General features: G+C 55.0%; 1 protein-coding gene across 2 annotated transcripts in view; it reads left to right on the forward strand.

The window, feature by feature from the left end:
* IPO13 (importin 13) overlaps positions 1-15,414 on the forward strand; it is a 31,028-nt gene that overhangs the window by 12,281 nt on the left and 3,333 nt on the right. For both annotated transcript variants that reach the window (XM_058030414.1, XM_058030415.1), the window contains exons 3-15: positions 3,312-3,452; positions 3,601-3,742; positions 4,708-4,874; positions 5,235-5,355; positions 5,642-5,789; positions 5,933-6,114; positions 6,992-7,018; positions 7,693-7,827; positions 8,053-8,196; positions 8,591-8,671; positions 9,251-9,388; positions 9,465-9,561; positions 11,388-11,440. In XM_058030414.1, coding sequence (XP_057886397.1) covers positions 3,312-3,452; positions 3,601-3,742; positions 4,708-4,874; positions 5,235-5,355; positions 5,642-5,789; positions 5,933-6,114; positions 6,992-7,018; positions 7,693-7,827; positions 8,053-8,196; positions 8,591-8,671; positions 9,251-9,388; positions 9,465-9,561; positions 11,388-11,440 — 1,576 coding nt within the window. The remainder of the gene's footprint in view (positions 1-3,311; positions 3,453-3,600; positions 3,743-4,707; positions 4,875-5,234; positions 5,356-5,641; positions 5,790-5,932; positions 6,115-6,991; positions 7,019-7,692; positions 7,828-8,052; positions 8,197-8,590; positions 8,672-9,250; positions 9,389-9,464; positions 9,562-11,387; positions 11,441-15,414) is intronic.

The following is a 15,414-nucleotide window of genomic DNA, read 5'->3' on the forward strand; positions in this document are numbered from 1 at the left end:
GCAGGAGTCCTAGTGCCTCATGAGCTTGGCTTCTGACTTTGGGGGTTAGATGGTTTGTCAGCCATCCTCCCAGGGGAGCACCACCTTGCAAGGCAGCTCTTCTGCTGCAGCACCTGTGTCCACGTGGCCCTGGTGCTGCCTTGCTCTTGGGTTAGTCACTTGTGCTGGCGGCTCCAGTTTCCCTGCTTGCAAGGAGCAGGGAGTGGTTTCCTGCCTCTGAGGTGTTACTAGAAATGATGCACCAGAGATGTGTAGGTGCAAAGTGTTTGATCTCTGTACCTGCCAGGTGGGTGGGAGCCCTGTGAGCCCAAAGAAGGGGATGTGCTGTGTGTTGCTGGAGTCTTTATGCTGCTCCTCTGTTAGGACATGGTCTTCCCGAGAAGAAATTCAGATTTTTGGAGACTGGCCAGGAGCTGGAACTGGAGCATCTCTGAGCACACCCTGCCCTTGAAGGTGGTGGGATGCTCCTGAGTTGCAGGAGGGGAGGAATGGAGATGCTGTATGTCATCTGCAGAGGAGAGGCTTAGGCTGTATCTTCCATCTCATTTGAGGATTATCCCCTCAGCTAAATGGGTCAGAGAGCTTGGCAGCACGTGCTGCAAGGGGAGAGCTGATGTGTTGCATTTGGCCACTTGGCTTCCTGTAGGGCAGTGGGTGGCATCAGAGTGGGGTAGGGATGCACCTAGGATGCAAAAGGATGCACCTCCTTGTGGTGTTTGCCCAGCGTGGATGTTGGACACTGAGTGTCCTCTCTGAAAGCAGCAGGGTGTTGCTACAGTGGTGGACTTGGCAGGACTGCAGGTGACTGTAGGGGATTGCCTGGTGTCTTGCCTGCCATGTCTTTCTGGTCTTGGCACCTGGTGCTGAATTTCTGAAGAGGAATTTCACTTGAGTTTTCCAAGAGCTTCATTCAAAACAGGTTTTTAATAAGATTGGGTTATTGTCTCATCAAGATGTGGTTCAGATTTTGGATCAGGAAGGATGAGATTGTCCCATATGCCCGTATCTTCCCTCTACAGGTTGTCCCCACACTGGTGCACTTTGCAGAAGAGCAAGAGTGGGTCCCACAGAGGGAGCTGCAAATGCTGCTGGGCTTTGAGAAGGGACCAGACAAGGTCATGAAAGCAATATTTGCTCAGCTCCTAAATACCAGGATTGCAAATCTTTCTCAGGAAGGCTAAGACAAATCACTTCAGGGAACTGCATGGGCAGGAGTCACCATGTGGCTGCCATGTTCATGTACTCTTTCACAGGCATTCACAGGTTTTGGCTGCTGGAAACAAGCTGGGCATCCAGGGGCTCTTCTGAGCTGGGATGGTTTTGTCTTCTGCCTGACAGTGGTGCAGGGAAGCAGTGGCTGGCAGCATCTCCTGGGGCAAGCTCTGCACCTGGTCAGGGATGTGGCATCAGCTGGTGCCTTGGGCTGGAAAGCAGCACTGACCAGGTGGAGTGACCTGGGGCTCTGTGCTCCTGGATGTGGAATAGAGCAGCTCAGCTCTGGCTGACTTGTCTGCAGGTCTTGTTGTGTGACTGGTTAAAACAACTCATCTAGAGCAAGCATCTCCCTCCTGGCTAGGGACCTTGCATCCAGGATGCCCTTTTGTCTACAGACCAGTTAGCAGAGCAAGGTGGTGCTCAGGAGATGTGGTTCACCCAACATTTCCCAGAAGTCTTCAATAATATGGGATTGAAGCATGGAGGCAAATCTAGGTGTTTATCTCTGTTGGCTGTGCAGAGATTCCAGAGGATCAGTTCAGGTCCAGGCACTGTGAGCATTTCAAGGTAATTGGCAGACGCAGAATCCTTGTCAGAAAAAGTCATAAAAGTCACAAAGCCATAAAAGCCTCCCTCGGGTACTGTGAACCCAGTGCTGTGGAGGAAGGAAGGCTTTGGCTTTCACTGGAACAGTGGAAGGTTCCCTGTGGCTTTTGTCTGGGCACTGCTCTGGTTCCCTTGGGCCTACCCTGCACGCAGCATTGGTTCCCTGGGAGAGGAGCTATTGAATTTCCAAATTCGCCATCATCACATTGTTCTCATGCTGCCACATGCATAACTCAGGGCATCAGAGGAAATGATTTATGGAAAAATAAACCCTTTGCTATGTGGTTTTCTCTGGGGGAGAGGGCAAGAGGAGGGTGACCCCAGCAGCACAGAGGGAGTGCTGGGACGACATCGGGATTGTAGACACATTGTTTCCTCTGTTTTCTCTTGCTGGCCCTGAAGAAAAGCTGCCACCAGAGCACAGCTCTGTCCCTGCACTGGTGGCACCAATGGCTTTGTTCTCTCTGAAATCATCCATAGCAAAGCCACCCTGCCACTCCGGGGTGGATGTGTGGCTGTCCTGGTGTCAGCACTCACATCTCTTCCCCAGGGTGGGCACAAGAGAGCTGGAATCATGTATGCCTCCCACTCCAAGCATCCTCAGCCCCGCACCTGCATGTCGGGGGCGGGCAGGGAGCACAGGCTGTGGCTGCAGATAACACGCCTGGGCGGGCAGGGAAATGGCAGGGAAAAGGCAGGCTGCTCGTCAGCCTCCAGCACGGCCTCTCTCCGGGGGCCCTGGGCTGCCTTTCACCTTGGCTGCCTCCTTCTCGTTGCCTTGGTTACCATCCCTTGCAGGCGGCGGAGGGGAGGCTGACGTGCGGGATGGGATGGGATGGGATGTGGGAGAGCAGTGCTGCTGGCCTGTGGCAGCGGGATGTGCCAGGGGCCTGCACTGTCCCTGGGTGGGACTCCCCAGCGGTGGCTGCCCAGTGCATCCCAGACATGGGGCACAGTCTGGATGTGCCCATGCTGGAGAGTCACCTGGTTTCCCACTGGCAGCTTGGACTGCCTCTGTGCTAATCTGAGGGCACGGTGGGAAGAGCCCACAGGTCTGCCCTTGCTGCTGTTCTGCTCCACATCGATGCTGCTGGGCACAGGCACAGCTCACCCAGAGCTGCTTGTGGCACTGGCAGGTTGGAGGTGCTGGCAGCCCTGCTGGCAGCTGTGGGTGGGTAGAGGCAGGGGTCCACACTGTGGTGCAGGGGGGCTTGCCCAGAGCTGATGGCCCCTGGCTCAGCACTTCTCTTGCAGAGGCTCTGCTGCAGCAGTGCTCAGGCTGCTGCTTTTGTCCTACTGCCACAGGCTGCAAGGAGAGTTCATGTGAGCAGCAGGGGCTCCTGTAGGCAGGAGCCCTAACCCATTGCACAAAGCAGCCTTCAATAGGCAGAGCTGGGCAGGAGCCCTGGGAGAGCATCAGGAGGGATGGATGGCATGGCAGCCCATGCCAGGGAGGCGATGCCTGGCACTGACCCAGGCTGTGCTTGCAGGTACGTGAACACCCTCCTGAAGCTGATCCCGCCCGTGCTGGGGCTGCAGGAGCAGCTGCGCCAGGCGGTGCAGAGCGGGGACATGGAGACGTCGCACGGGATCTGCCGCATCGCCGTGGCCCTGGGCGAGAACCACTCCCGGTGAGTGCCGGGGATGCTCCCCGGGAGGGGCACTGAGCTTGGAGCAGCCAAGCTGTTCCCCACACCCTGCCTTGTCCAGGACCTGTCCTGCACCCAGTGTGTCAGGGCAGAGGAGCTGGAAACTCTGACCGTGCTGTCTGCTTCCCAGAGCCCTCCTGGACCAGGTGGAGCACTGGCAGAGTTTCCTGGCCCTGGTCAACATGATTATGTTCTGCACTGGAATCCCTGGACACTACCCTGTCAACGAAACCACCAGCTCCTTGACCCTCACCTTCTGGTACACGCTGCAGGTCAGTGACTGTTGTGGACAGCCTGCCTGGGCTCTGTCCTCCAGGCAGGCTCAGTGCATGGGGACTGGGGTCTGGCCTCGGTTTAATTGGTCACAGGGATTTCTGATGTCCCCACTCCTTGTCCTGCACTTGCAGCTAGGGCAGGGCACGTACCTAGGAAATGCTGGCCCTGTGGCTGGCTCTTTCTGCCACCAGTCCTCCTTAGAAATGTGAGCCATCCTTTAAGGGCCTCTGTAACAAAACTAATTAAAATTTCATGTTAATTCTTTTCTTCCCAGCAGCAGACCTGGTTGTTTAGCTTCCTTCTGCATGCCTGTAGCACGCTAGAATGAGAGCATGGCCCTAGTGGCAGCCCAGTGTGTGGTCCCTCTCCCATGGTCAATGTTCCCTGGATCAGCAGAGCAGCCCTGCCACACTGTGCTCTATTTTTAGCTCCCTTTCATCCCTTAGCTCCATTCCTCTGCAATCCAGTGGCGTGGCTGAGCGTGGGCAGGGAGGTTAGCAAAGACAGTGCCGTGGCAGCAGCTCCTCTGCTGCATGAGGCCAGGCTGAGGCTCCCACGACCTCTTGCTGCTTCTCCAGATGGGTGTGAGATTACAGGTGCATGCAGGAGGGGGCTGTGCTCAAGTCATCTCTCTCACAGCAGTCTGAGGCACCCATGCTCCTGGTCTAGGGGTGCTCCCAAGGGTAGGACATGGCAGGACACTGCCACCCCCTATGACGATGCTGTCTGAAGGTCCACCCAGCTTCTGGGGCTTCTGGCATCTTGCCTCCAGATAATGCTGCCACTGCAGAAGGGCACAGCATCAAGTGAATCTTAGGGAGCTGGAAATGCAGCCTTCCAAGGTGTGACAGGTCCCACTAGCACTGGGAGATGTGCCTGAGTCCCCTATGCAGCAGGCATGTTAGCTCTGTTTGCCTTTCCCTGCAATGCCTGATGTATTTATTCCTCCTCCTGCCTCCAGGATGATATCCTCTCCTTTGAGCCAGACAAGCAGGCAGTGTACCAGCAGGTCTACAGGCCTGTCTACTTCCAGCTGGTGGATGTGCTGCTGCACAAAGCCCAGTTCCCCTCCGATGAGGAGTACGGCTTCTGGTCTTCGGATGAGAAGGAGCAGTTTCGGATATACAGGTACAAGTGGGAGATTTGGATTTGCTTGTCAGGCTGGTGAGGATGCAGGGGCAGCATTCTGCCACCCTGGAGACTGAGTGCTGTATGATGAGCCAAGGAGGGACACAGAGGAGATTCCTTCCATCAAGAGCTGTTTTGGCTGTGGTGGTAATGTGAAAATGAGCTGGTTTGGCTCATTTGGCAAAATTTTGGCACAGCACCAGTTACCCTGCCCAAGAGGCCATAGGATCACTCCATTGGTTGGGACAGTGTGCTTGTATGAGCAGTGCCTGTGCCCTGGAGAGAAAGTGACGTGTCCACACACGTGTCCTCTCTGCGTGGGCTGGGGACAGCGTTTGGAGACACCCGTGTTCTCTGCAGGGTGGACATCTCTGACACGCTGATGTATGTGTATGAGATGCTGGGTGCTGAGCTCCTGAGCAGCCTCTATGACAAACTGGGACGTCTCCTGACCAACACAGAGCAGCCGTCCACGTGGCAGGTGAGCAAGGGGACCCAGGGCTGACAGCTCCCTGTCCTCACCCTCAATGGGGCATTGAAAGCAGTGGGTGGGACGTGAGGTAAGGAGCATGAGCAGAGCACACAAACAGTCTCTCTGGGGTCTGCTGTGGAGAGGAATAGATCTTCTGCCTCGCTGTCCTTAGTTCTGCCAAGGGATCAGCCTCTTCAGCTACTGTGGGGGTGCTGAGCTGGTGCCTGGAGCTGGGGCAGGGTTGGGCATCAGGGATCAGTGCAAGGCTCTGACAGTGCCTCTCCCACCCTGGCAGCACACGGAGGCCTTGCTCTATGGCTTCCAGTCCATTGCTGAGACCATTGATGTAAACTACTCCGACGTGGTGCCCGGGCTGATCGGCCTCATTCCCCGGATCAGCATCAGCAACGTGCAGCTTGCTGACACCGTCATGTTCACTATCGGTGAGTGGGCAGGGCAGGGAAAGCCCCCCTGAGACCACATCTGCCCAGCAATACCAGTGGTGAAAAGCAAAGCTGGGCATTGTGGAATGCAAGAGCAAGAACCTGGGTGCAGCCCTGCAGTCTGACCCCATCCATGTATGCAGGATCCCTGTCTGAGTGGCTGGCTGATCACCCTGTCATGATTAACAACGTGTTACCACTGGTGCTCCAAGCCTTGGGCAACCCTGAGCTCTCCATCTCCAGTGTCTCCACCCTGAAAAAGATCTGCCGAGAGTGCAAGTACGACCTGCCACCCTATGCTGCCAACATTGTCGCTGTGTCACAGGTAGGAGCTGAGTGCTGAAGGTTTTGGGTGACCTGGGATGTGCTCTGTGCACGCTTTTTCCTTTGTAAGGTCCAGGGCAGGGGGACAAAAGAGCAGCTCAGGGCATCTTGCTTGGCACAGATTTCTTGCCAGTTTTTTTCATAGGCTAGTAAATCCATATGGCAGGCCCTGTGTCCTGCTGTGAATGCAGAAATGGCAGCCACTGACAGACACGACTGCCAGGGGTCTGCTGGGGTTGCATGTGGGTGTCTGTCCTTCCCCCAGGGTTTTGTTTGCCTTGTTGGGAGCAGCAGTTTGCCAGCTGTGCACCTGCCACGCTGCTAGTGCCACTGCTGGGCATCTTGGAGGGCAGCACCCTGCTGTTCAGGCCTCTCCCGGAGCCTGAGCTGATCCCTGCAGTCCTGGGGCAGCTTGTTCTGTGCTTCTTCTTGATCCTCAAGATTTGTGGCAGCTGGGGCTCAGAATCCTGAGGCACCAGGAGAAGGGCTGGACTTGGGCAAGCTGCCAGGATGTACATGGGAGGAGAGGAGTGAATGGCTCTTAAAAGCATCTCTGCTTTTAGAGCGTGGGGAGCACTGTCACTGGAATAAGGAAACCCTGGCTGAGGCTGACTCCTTGAGCAATCCTGCTGCAGAGCCCATCCAAACCAGGAGCTCCTCTTGCTGGGTGGCTGAGTGGGCTGGCTCAGGGGACATGAATTTTAGTTCTTGCCTGTGGCAGGTTGTGGGGAGCACACAATGTTTGTGCTCACACTGGTGTTAGTTGTCTCAACCTCCTGTGTCAATCCTACCTCCTGCTGCCAGTCCTGCTGCCTGGAAGGGAAGGGCCTTTCTGCAGCACTCACCCTTCTCTTCTCCTCTCCCTTTCCCTTTGACAGGAGGTGTTGATGAAGCAGATTCACAAGGTAAGAGAGGCTGACTCACACCTCTGCTGGTTCTCCTTGCCCCCCGTGCCCCCTTAGTCATGCTCAGCTGAAGACACAGAGCTGTCCCCAGAGGAGAGCTCAGCACTGCAACCATGGTGTGCAGGATCAGGAGATCTGCTGGCTGCCTCTCACTGCTGCTGGGCTTCACTTCCCCACACAGCCTGGGGTTCTGCTGGGAGGGTATGTCCCCTAGAGAGGGAGGAGGAGGAGGCTTAATTCTAGCAGTTCCCAGTCTCTCCAAACCCAAGGATACTTAGATGACAGGCATGTTTTCAAGAGGAGAAAGGGAGATAAGTGTAGGAACTGAGCCCCAGCCTTGCCTGTGACTAGGACAGGGTGGCTGGGACAGGCTATGCAAAGGATGGTGTGCCAAGTTAGGATGAGTGTTGCCAGCTTGGAGATCTCTGGACACCAACTGGTCTTTCCTTGGCAGGTGCTGGGAGGAGGCCAGGTGTGCTGAAGCCAGAGCTCCTGTTCCCTGGGAACAGAAGCTGTTAGGGAGCTGTTCCCCTCTCTTGCAGCGAGATGCACCTAGAGGGACTCAGATAGAGCAGCTCAGGAGCTGCAGCACACCCAGCTGGGACCCTGGCAGCTGTCAGAACATGGGCTGTGGGCTAGGCAGTGACCTCCCTGTTGTGTCTTCTCTGTCCCAGACAAGCCAGTGCATGTGGCTGATGCAGGCTCTTGGTTTCCTGCTTTCTGCACTGCAAGTGGAGGAGATCCTGAAGAACCTGCACTCCCTGATCACCCCCTACATCCAGCAGCTGGAAAAGCTGGCTGATGAAACGGTGAGTGCCTGTGTGCTGCCTCCATCCAGGTTTCTCCTGCTGGCTGTAGCCCTGGGGCTGCTGTGCTGAAGCAGCACTCTAAACATGGGCTCAAGGGAAAGTGCAGTGCAGGGGACCCCTCTCTGGCACTTTGCCTCTGCAGTTCAGTTCCTCAGCATCCCAAAGACATGACTACGATTGAGTAGTGCAGGCTGTGTCATACTTTGGCTTTATTTTCCCTGGCAGCCCAATCCCTCCAACAGGCTGGCCATCATCCACATCCTGGGCCTGCTTTCCAACCTCTTCACCACCCTAGACATCAGCCACCACGATGACGACCATGAGAGCACCGAGGTCAAAAAACTGCCAGTGCAGCAAGGACCCAACCCAGTGAGTAGAGCAATAGCTCCAAGTTCTCTGCCACAGACTGGCCAAAGCCTCACAACTCACTGCACCAGAGGGGGGTTAATGGGGAATGCAGCATGTGCCAGCAAGAGGGTGGTGCCTGTCTATTCCAGCTAAAATAGCTCCTTCAGCTCATCCCACCACTCCTGAGGTGGACAGAGCTGACTTACCTCTTGGATGCCTCTTGGCTAGGTGCTGCTCTGGAGGGTGGCCTGGGTGCTACCTGCCAACTGTGAGCAGTGGCAGGCTGCTTCAGAAATAAAGCTGTCCAGCTTTGCAGAGGGGTGGTGCCTGAAGGTTTGAGTCCAGGCCATGCTTAGTGTTGAATCTCTCTTTCCCAGAGAGGCCAATTCTCTTCAGTGTTTCTCATTCCTTACAGGTGGTGGTGGTTCTGCAGCAAGTCTTCCAGCTCATACAGAAGGTTCTCAGCAAGTGGCTGAATGATGCCCAGGTGGTGGAGGTAACCTGGTTTCACCTGTATACTGCCTGCAGCTCTGCCTGACCTTGCTGACCTGAGCAGGGGACAGCAAAGGACAAACTCTGTGTGATGGCCTGTGAGAGGGATGTCTTGCTGGGTTATCTGGACCGGTGCTGCTTGCTGTCACCAGCAGCATCAAGTCATTCTTGTCTGTCTTGTTCCTCCATCAGCTCTGCTTCTCTCCAGTAGCTGGGGTCCTGCCATGAGCAGGGAGGTGGGATCTACCCAACCTGTGTTCCCTAAGAGAACAGCTCTGTTCTGAACTGGACCTGTATCATCTGGTGCTTGTCCATTTGTTCAGTCCAGTACTGTGCAATGTCCCAGCAGCCATTTCTCCCCGGCCCTTGGGGACCCTTCCTGCTGTGGTGGGAAGGGTTTTTCCTGGTCACTGGGACATCCTGTGCTGCAGGGCAGGCCAGCAGTATCAGAGCAGGTCTGAGCCCTTTGCCTGGCTGGTCCCTGTCCCCAGTGCCAGCTCTTTGCTCCCCTGGGACCCATAAATTAAGCCCTGGGAGAGGTCTCCTGATGCCTATTGCTCATGCAGTCCCTCTCTTCCCACAGTCTGTCTGTGCCATATTTGAGAAGTCTGTGAAGACCCTCCTGGATGATTTTGCCCCCATGGTGCCTCAGCTGTGTGAGATGCTGGGGCAGATGTACAGCACCATTCCCCAGGTCTCTGCCATTGAACTCACGCGGCAGGTACGGAACTGTGCCTGGGCGGCTGGGGACGTGCAGGGCCAGCAGGAGCTTCAGTCCTTCTCTCTCTCTTTTGCAGCTGGTTCACATCTTTGCCCATGAGCCTGCCCACTTCCCTCCCATCAAGGCCCTGTTCTTGCTCGTTACCTCAGTCACACTGACCCTGTTCCAGCAAGGTACGTAGGATTAGCTGTCCCTGCTACAGCTGGGGCTGTTGTCAGGCTTTTGCATGCGTGGACTCTGGAGGCCTCTTACCAGGAATGGCTGTTTTCACTCCTAGCTAAGCTAATTGGGGCCATCTCTGTTTCTTGGATTCATCCCAACCCCTGGAAGGTGGGTACCTTCCCTGCAGGCAACAGAAGCAGGAAACCCCTGGGTGCTCTGGGCCTCTGTGTTGTTACAGCAGCCCAGGCTGGATGTCACATGCAGCAAGGCTCAATCTGGAGCTGCAGTCCTGCTTGGCAGGGAGGCTGTGCCCACAGGAAGATCTTGGGGCTTCTCTGGGGTCCACTGCTGCTTCTAGTGGCCTGAAATCAAGCCCTCATATGAGCAGGAGAATGTGTGTGTGAACAGATGGGAAATTACCTTTTCAGAGTCACTGGTGGCCACTGAGTCCCTGCTGTGATGCTGAGGATGCTGGTGTTCTCCTGCAGGGCAGGGGCCCATCTTTGGCTCATTGCCCACCCTACAGAAAGCAAATGGGGTTAGAACAGGCTCCTTTGCACCATGGCTCCCCTCAGCATCTCAGTGACCTGCCCTGTGACAGAGACAAATGTACATTGGAGCTGCTGGATCTGGTCCTTCAGCATTACCACATGCAGCCCCCAGGGGTCTGATCCTTTGCTCACAGCTGGGTGCCAGGTAGGGGGATGCTGTCCCCCAGCTCAAGGGTCAGAGCTCTCTAGAGAGGTGGGGGGAAAGACACGAGGAGCCCTGCTCATCACCACACCGCAGTCCAAGCAAATCCCACTGTGCTCAGGTGTCACTGGGGTCAGTGACAAGCAGGCCAGGCTTCCTCGGGTATCAGGTCCCTGCTCGTGCCAGTGGCGTGTGGATGTGTCTGTGCTGGAGCCCTTTTGCCTCGGTGCTGGGGAGCTGGCAGTGCCTCCAGGCAGGAGCAAAAGGGAGGGGCCAGAGCCCGAGCTGTGCCCACACTTGGATGCAAGCTTTGCTCAGGCTGTTCAGCTTGGTGTGTGCCCAGGACTGTCCCCTTGAGAGGGCCAGCTCTGAGCAGGGCGAGCCCCTTCTGCTGAGCCCACGTGTGGCAGGAGAAGGGGGGCATGCCTGAGCCTACAGGGGCCAAGAAGTGAGTGTGCACGGTCAGATGCCAAGGTAGGGTGAGTGGTGCTGGCACAGAGATCTTTGGGCACTGAGCTGCTCTCTCCCATGAGGATGCTGGAGGAGACCTCCAGGAGAGTCCTGGACTCACCGTCCTGGAGAGCATCTGGGAATGGGGTGGAAGGATGTCTGTGCCAGGGTCTCCTGAGCAGCTGGAGCTGGTGACAAGCATGTGCACGCCTGAGCCCAGCCAGGCCTGTCAAACATTTGCTGAGGTGTTGTCGTTCACTTGCAGTTACCTTCCAGGACCAAACAGTGCTCTGAAGACACCTGCTCAGTCCCCACAGTGCAAAAGCTCTAATTCTCCTTGTGGAGATGGTGCTCAGCTAGCCCCTGCTCCTCCTTCTCTTCCTCCCCAAGGAAACGAAGAACTCCTCCTTGGCTCTGCAGCACCCAGGTGCTAGCTGGAGACCCTGGGGCTTTAGACCCTTTCCTTTGCAGTTTCTTTCTGTTCTTGGGTTCTCCAAGTTTCATGATTTTTTGTATGTTTTGTTTCTTTAACTTGCTTCAAACTGCTCATGTTGCCCATCCCCTTCCCCACACACCCCTCCTCCCTTACACTCCTGTTTTCACTTGTAAATTCTTTCTGTATCACATAACTATATGATGTTGAGTTGCTGTTTGTATGATTTTTCTCTTAAGTTACATCTTTATTATATTTTAGGGCCCAGGGATCATCCTGATATTGTTGATTCATTTATGCAACTCCTGGCACAGGTGTGTTTTAGTTTCTTATTCATTCACTTTCTGTTCTCTCTCTTTCTCTTTTTAATTCAATTTAAACCTATTTTTAGCTTTCTGTTGACAACGTTTTTTTTTCCTTTTAGTTGAATATCGAGTTTCTCCATCTGTTTCCGTGGAAGTTGAAAACAAAACATTCTCCTTTAGTTCTGGGTTCACACCATCCCCAGGGCAGTGCCCTCCTCTGCAGGCAGCTCCAGCTCCCACCCCCCTGCTGGGCTGAAGCTGGCATGGGGCGCTTTATGCTGCTGCTGCAGTCACTCTTGGGTGACAGACAAATCAGAGCATTAAGTGGATGTTTTCCAACCCGTTTACCTGCCCTCTGATGGGTGCTCTGGAGCGGGGACAGGCTGAGCTGGCTGCCCTGCCCAGGGGCCAGTGGGAGGAAGCTCCTGCCCTCAGGAGCAGGCAGCTGCCAGGCTTTGGCTCTGAGCAATGTGCTTGTGATGGCATCTGGATCTGGCACGTGCCACATTGCCTCCTGCCCCAGCAGCCTCTCTGGGTGGTGGCAGTTCTGTGCAGGAGCTGCTGGGGACAGTTTGCCATGACGTGGCAGGGGCTGTGGGCTGGCACTTGTGTCACTGCTGTGGCACTGGGCAGGCAGGGCCAGTGCTATGCTGTGTGTGTATATACACCTGCCCAGGGTGCTCCTCAGCCCCCGTGGCCCTTAAGGGAGAAGCCCTGATGTCCTTGGTGCACTCAGTGTCCCTGGCAGAGATGTGTTCCCTGCCCACCTACCCACAGGGTGGGTCTGTGGTGAGGAGGGGCCTGGCAGAGTTGCTTTCTGCTCTGTTTCTGTGATGGGGAGACCCCTAACCACATGTTGGACCAGTGGTTGTGCAGGAGCACGCACCCAGGCTCCTCCCAGAGCTGTGGCCATCCTACCCTGACAGCCCCGGGAGGGTGCCTGGCATGTCCTGGCGCTAAGCTGTCAGACTCTCCCATAGGTCCTGAGGGTTGGAGTGGGCAAGAGGGTTGCACCTGACCTCCCCCAGGCAGGGTCTTCTCCTCACAGTTCTCACCTTGATGCCCAGAGCCTGCTGAGACCCATTGCATCTCAAAGCCATAATGAAGCCTCTTCCTCCCTGCTTTTCACCTTGAAAGACATAACATAATCAAGGCTATCAGACTTCTGCTCTGCTTTTGGTTTTGGAAGCTGTGACCTTTTAACAAGGGTTTTGAACATGATGGGAGGGTGGTAAATGGGGTCTGTGCATGAGGTTCTTGGTGCGTCCTCACTGCTAGCAGGACCTCCATTTGAACACTGTGCTTAGTTTGGGGCACAACATTTCTGTAGATTTATATCAGAGACCACTGAGAAAAGCATCTGGGAAGATGGCCATCTTGTACACATGGTGGGGAGGAAAAGCTGATGGGAGCCTGTGGAGCTGTGTGAGTCTGGGAATGTGTAAAAGGTAATGTGGCAGTTGTAGGTAAAAACAATTGTTCTCCTTGAGTGGGACAATCAGTAACTGGAGGAAATCATGGTAAAGGATCCAGGTCTGGCAGAAGCAAGTCTTCCTGAGAGGGCAGGGAAGCACTGGAAGATCCTGTGGAGAGCTGTTGGGTGGAATTCTTGAAAGGACCCAACAAGCCCATTGCTCTTGGAGGGTAGGTAGAAGTGATCCTGCCAGGGTGTAAGGCATTAGGTGACTCTGAAAGACCCTCCCAAGGCTACTTGTGCCATGTGCTGGCAGCTGGCCCTGTCTCGTGTGTGGATCTCCAGATATCCATCAGAAGCACTCCTGCAGGAGCAGCTCAGAGGCTCCCACCTCCATGTCTTCTCCATCTTGGATCACTGTGAGACATCTGACACTGCCCACTCAAGACCTGTTGTTTTCCTGGGCTTTGTATTCCTGAAACCCCATGGAGACCAAAGGATCCCATCCCTGTCTTCTCTCTTCACACATAGAGCTCAAGGTTTCCTCTTCCTTGCCTGACCCTTCTCACAGACTGATGATCTAGTGAGGTGCTTTAAAACCCATCAAGAACTGGCCATGGCATCCCTGATTGACTCATTGCTCTCAGAACTTTGAGGGCTGTCTGACAGCAGAGATGGGTCCAGCCTGTCCTCTTCCAGAGGACCATACTCTGCAGTGATGCTGTTGAGCATTTGCAGATTGGAGGATTAACTTCAGAGGGAACTGGAGATCTCTTCAGACCAGATTTTTGCGTGGTGAGAGCTGTGTTTTCACCCAGCGTGCTCTGCCTGCAGACCTCTTGGCAAAGTAATGCATCTTCCGGAGCAGCAGTGAATTTGGACACAAGAGTGTGTCAAGGTGGAAATTTCCTACTTCCCTGACCATCTGTTTTTGTGTTTTGATCTGTTTTGATTGCCTTGGAGGAAATATCATCTTCCCTGTTTCAAGTTTGTCAGGTTACTCCTTGCAGGCACTGTTTCTGCCCTCTCTGCCAATAAGTACTGTCCTGCCTTCTGGTAACTCAGGAGAAGCTCTTGGGGCCTGCATATCAGCTCTCTGTCACCAGCACACGGGGAACCATCTCTCTCTGTCACAGCATTCCTGCTGACTTCATCTTTGGGCTTGGTTGCAGATCATGGAACTCCCCAGTTGTTGCAGGTGATCCTTTTGCCACAATGTTAATTGGCAAATCATTCTGATGGCTGGCTGATCATGGGAGCTGCTGGCTTAAGCCAAATCACAAAGTAGCATAATGCTCAAGGATAAAATAACCAATCTGCCATAAGGCTGCACAGGGCAGTGCCAGCATCCTGTTCTCAGCTGCTCCCTCCTTCCTCTGCTGCATGCTGGGATCAGTGCAGAGCATTGCTGCTGCAGTGCCAGGGTGAGCATCCCACCTGGAGGGCATGGGGCTCGGTTCTACCCAGGCATCTGGAGCTGCTCTGCCCAGGACCACGTGCCATGGTGGCTGGGGCTTGCACCCAGTCTGCGTTGGCAAAACCAGGCATGTTCTGAACTTGGGGAGCCAGTGGGTATCACATGTGCTCCTGGTTGCAGGTAGGGTTTTGGGACTCTCCAGCCTGCATTTCCACCTCATCCACCCCATCCCAGCAGGGCTTCTCACTTGCAGACCTTGGGAGTGTTTTGGTGACCTTTGGGGCAGTGTGAGTGTGTGGGGCTTAATGGGCAGATGACTAACCTCCTGTGATGGCACAGACAGTGCCTGGCCAAGCACAGCCAGCTTCATCCCCACCTCCCTCCCTTCGTGGTCTGCTCCAGGCTGCATGCAGCAGTCATTGAGCTCTCCACCTCACCTGCTCCAGCCAGACTCAGAGAACCCCATGGAGGACAGGGGTTCAGCATCCCCACGCTGAGGCTCACTGCTCCTCCTGGCCAGCCTTACGGGCTCTTTTCAAAGCAAGAGGCTCTGCTCTGCCAGGTGTGGGTTCTGAGAAGAGACTGGATACTGGGCACTTAGGCTGTGTGTTCTGGAGAGCTGCAGAAACTGGCAGTGCAGCCCCCACTGTCCTCTGTCTACTGGAGGAGTGGGTGTCCCTTCCATGCCTATGAAGAAATGGGCACAGAAGAACCTGCTCTGAAGACTTCTCTGGTGGTTTCTGAAGTGCTGTGGAGAAGAACCCAACATTCCCTCAATGCTATCCTGCAGAACAGTTTTTCTTGGAGAGTGAGTGCCTATCTCTGCAGTGGCTGCTCCTGCAGACGATATGGGAGGGATGTTTGAAAGCATTTAAAGACCCTCCCCCATGTGAGCAGAGGTGCTGTGGCAGATGACCGGGAAGATGGGCTGGCAAGAAGAGGTCCTAGAGCTGGAGCAGGGTTCCTGGTGCTAGGAAAGAACAGCTGGACATACCTGGTGTTGGGAAAGAGTAGCTGGACCTGCCTGGTGCTGCTTTCTTATGGGAGAAGCTCAAGAGGGCCACACCTTGTGGGGGTAAAAAGCATCTCTTTTTACATTAGACTTAGGTATGTGTACCCAGGTCTGCATTGGGCTTGCACTCTGCTAAGTGT

The sequence above is a fragment of the Melospiza georgiana genome, chromosome 9 (assembly GCF_028018845.1).
Source record: "Melospiza georgiana isolate bMelGeo1 chromosome 9, bMelGeo1.pri, whole genome shotgun sequence".
Classification (NCBI taxonomy): domain Eukaryota; kingdom Metazoa; phylum Chordata; class Aves; order Passeriformes; family Passerellidae; genus Melospiza; species Melospiza georgiana.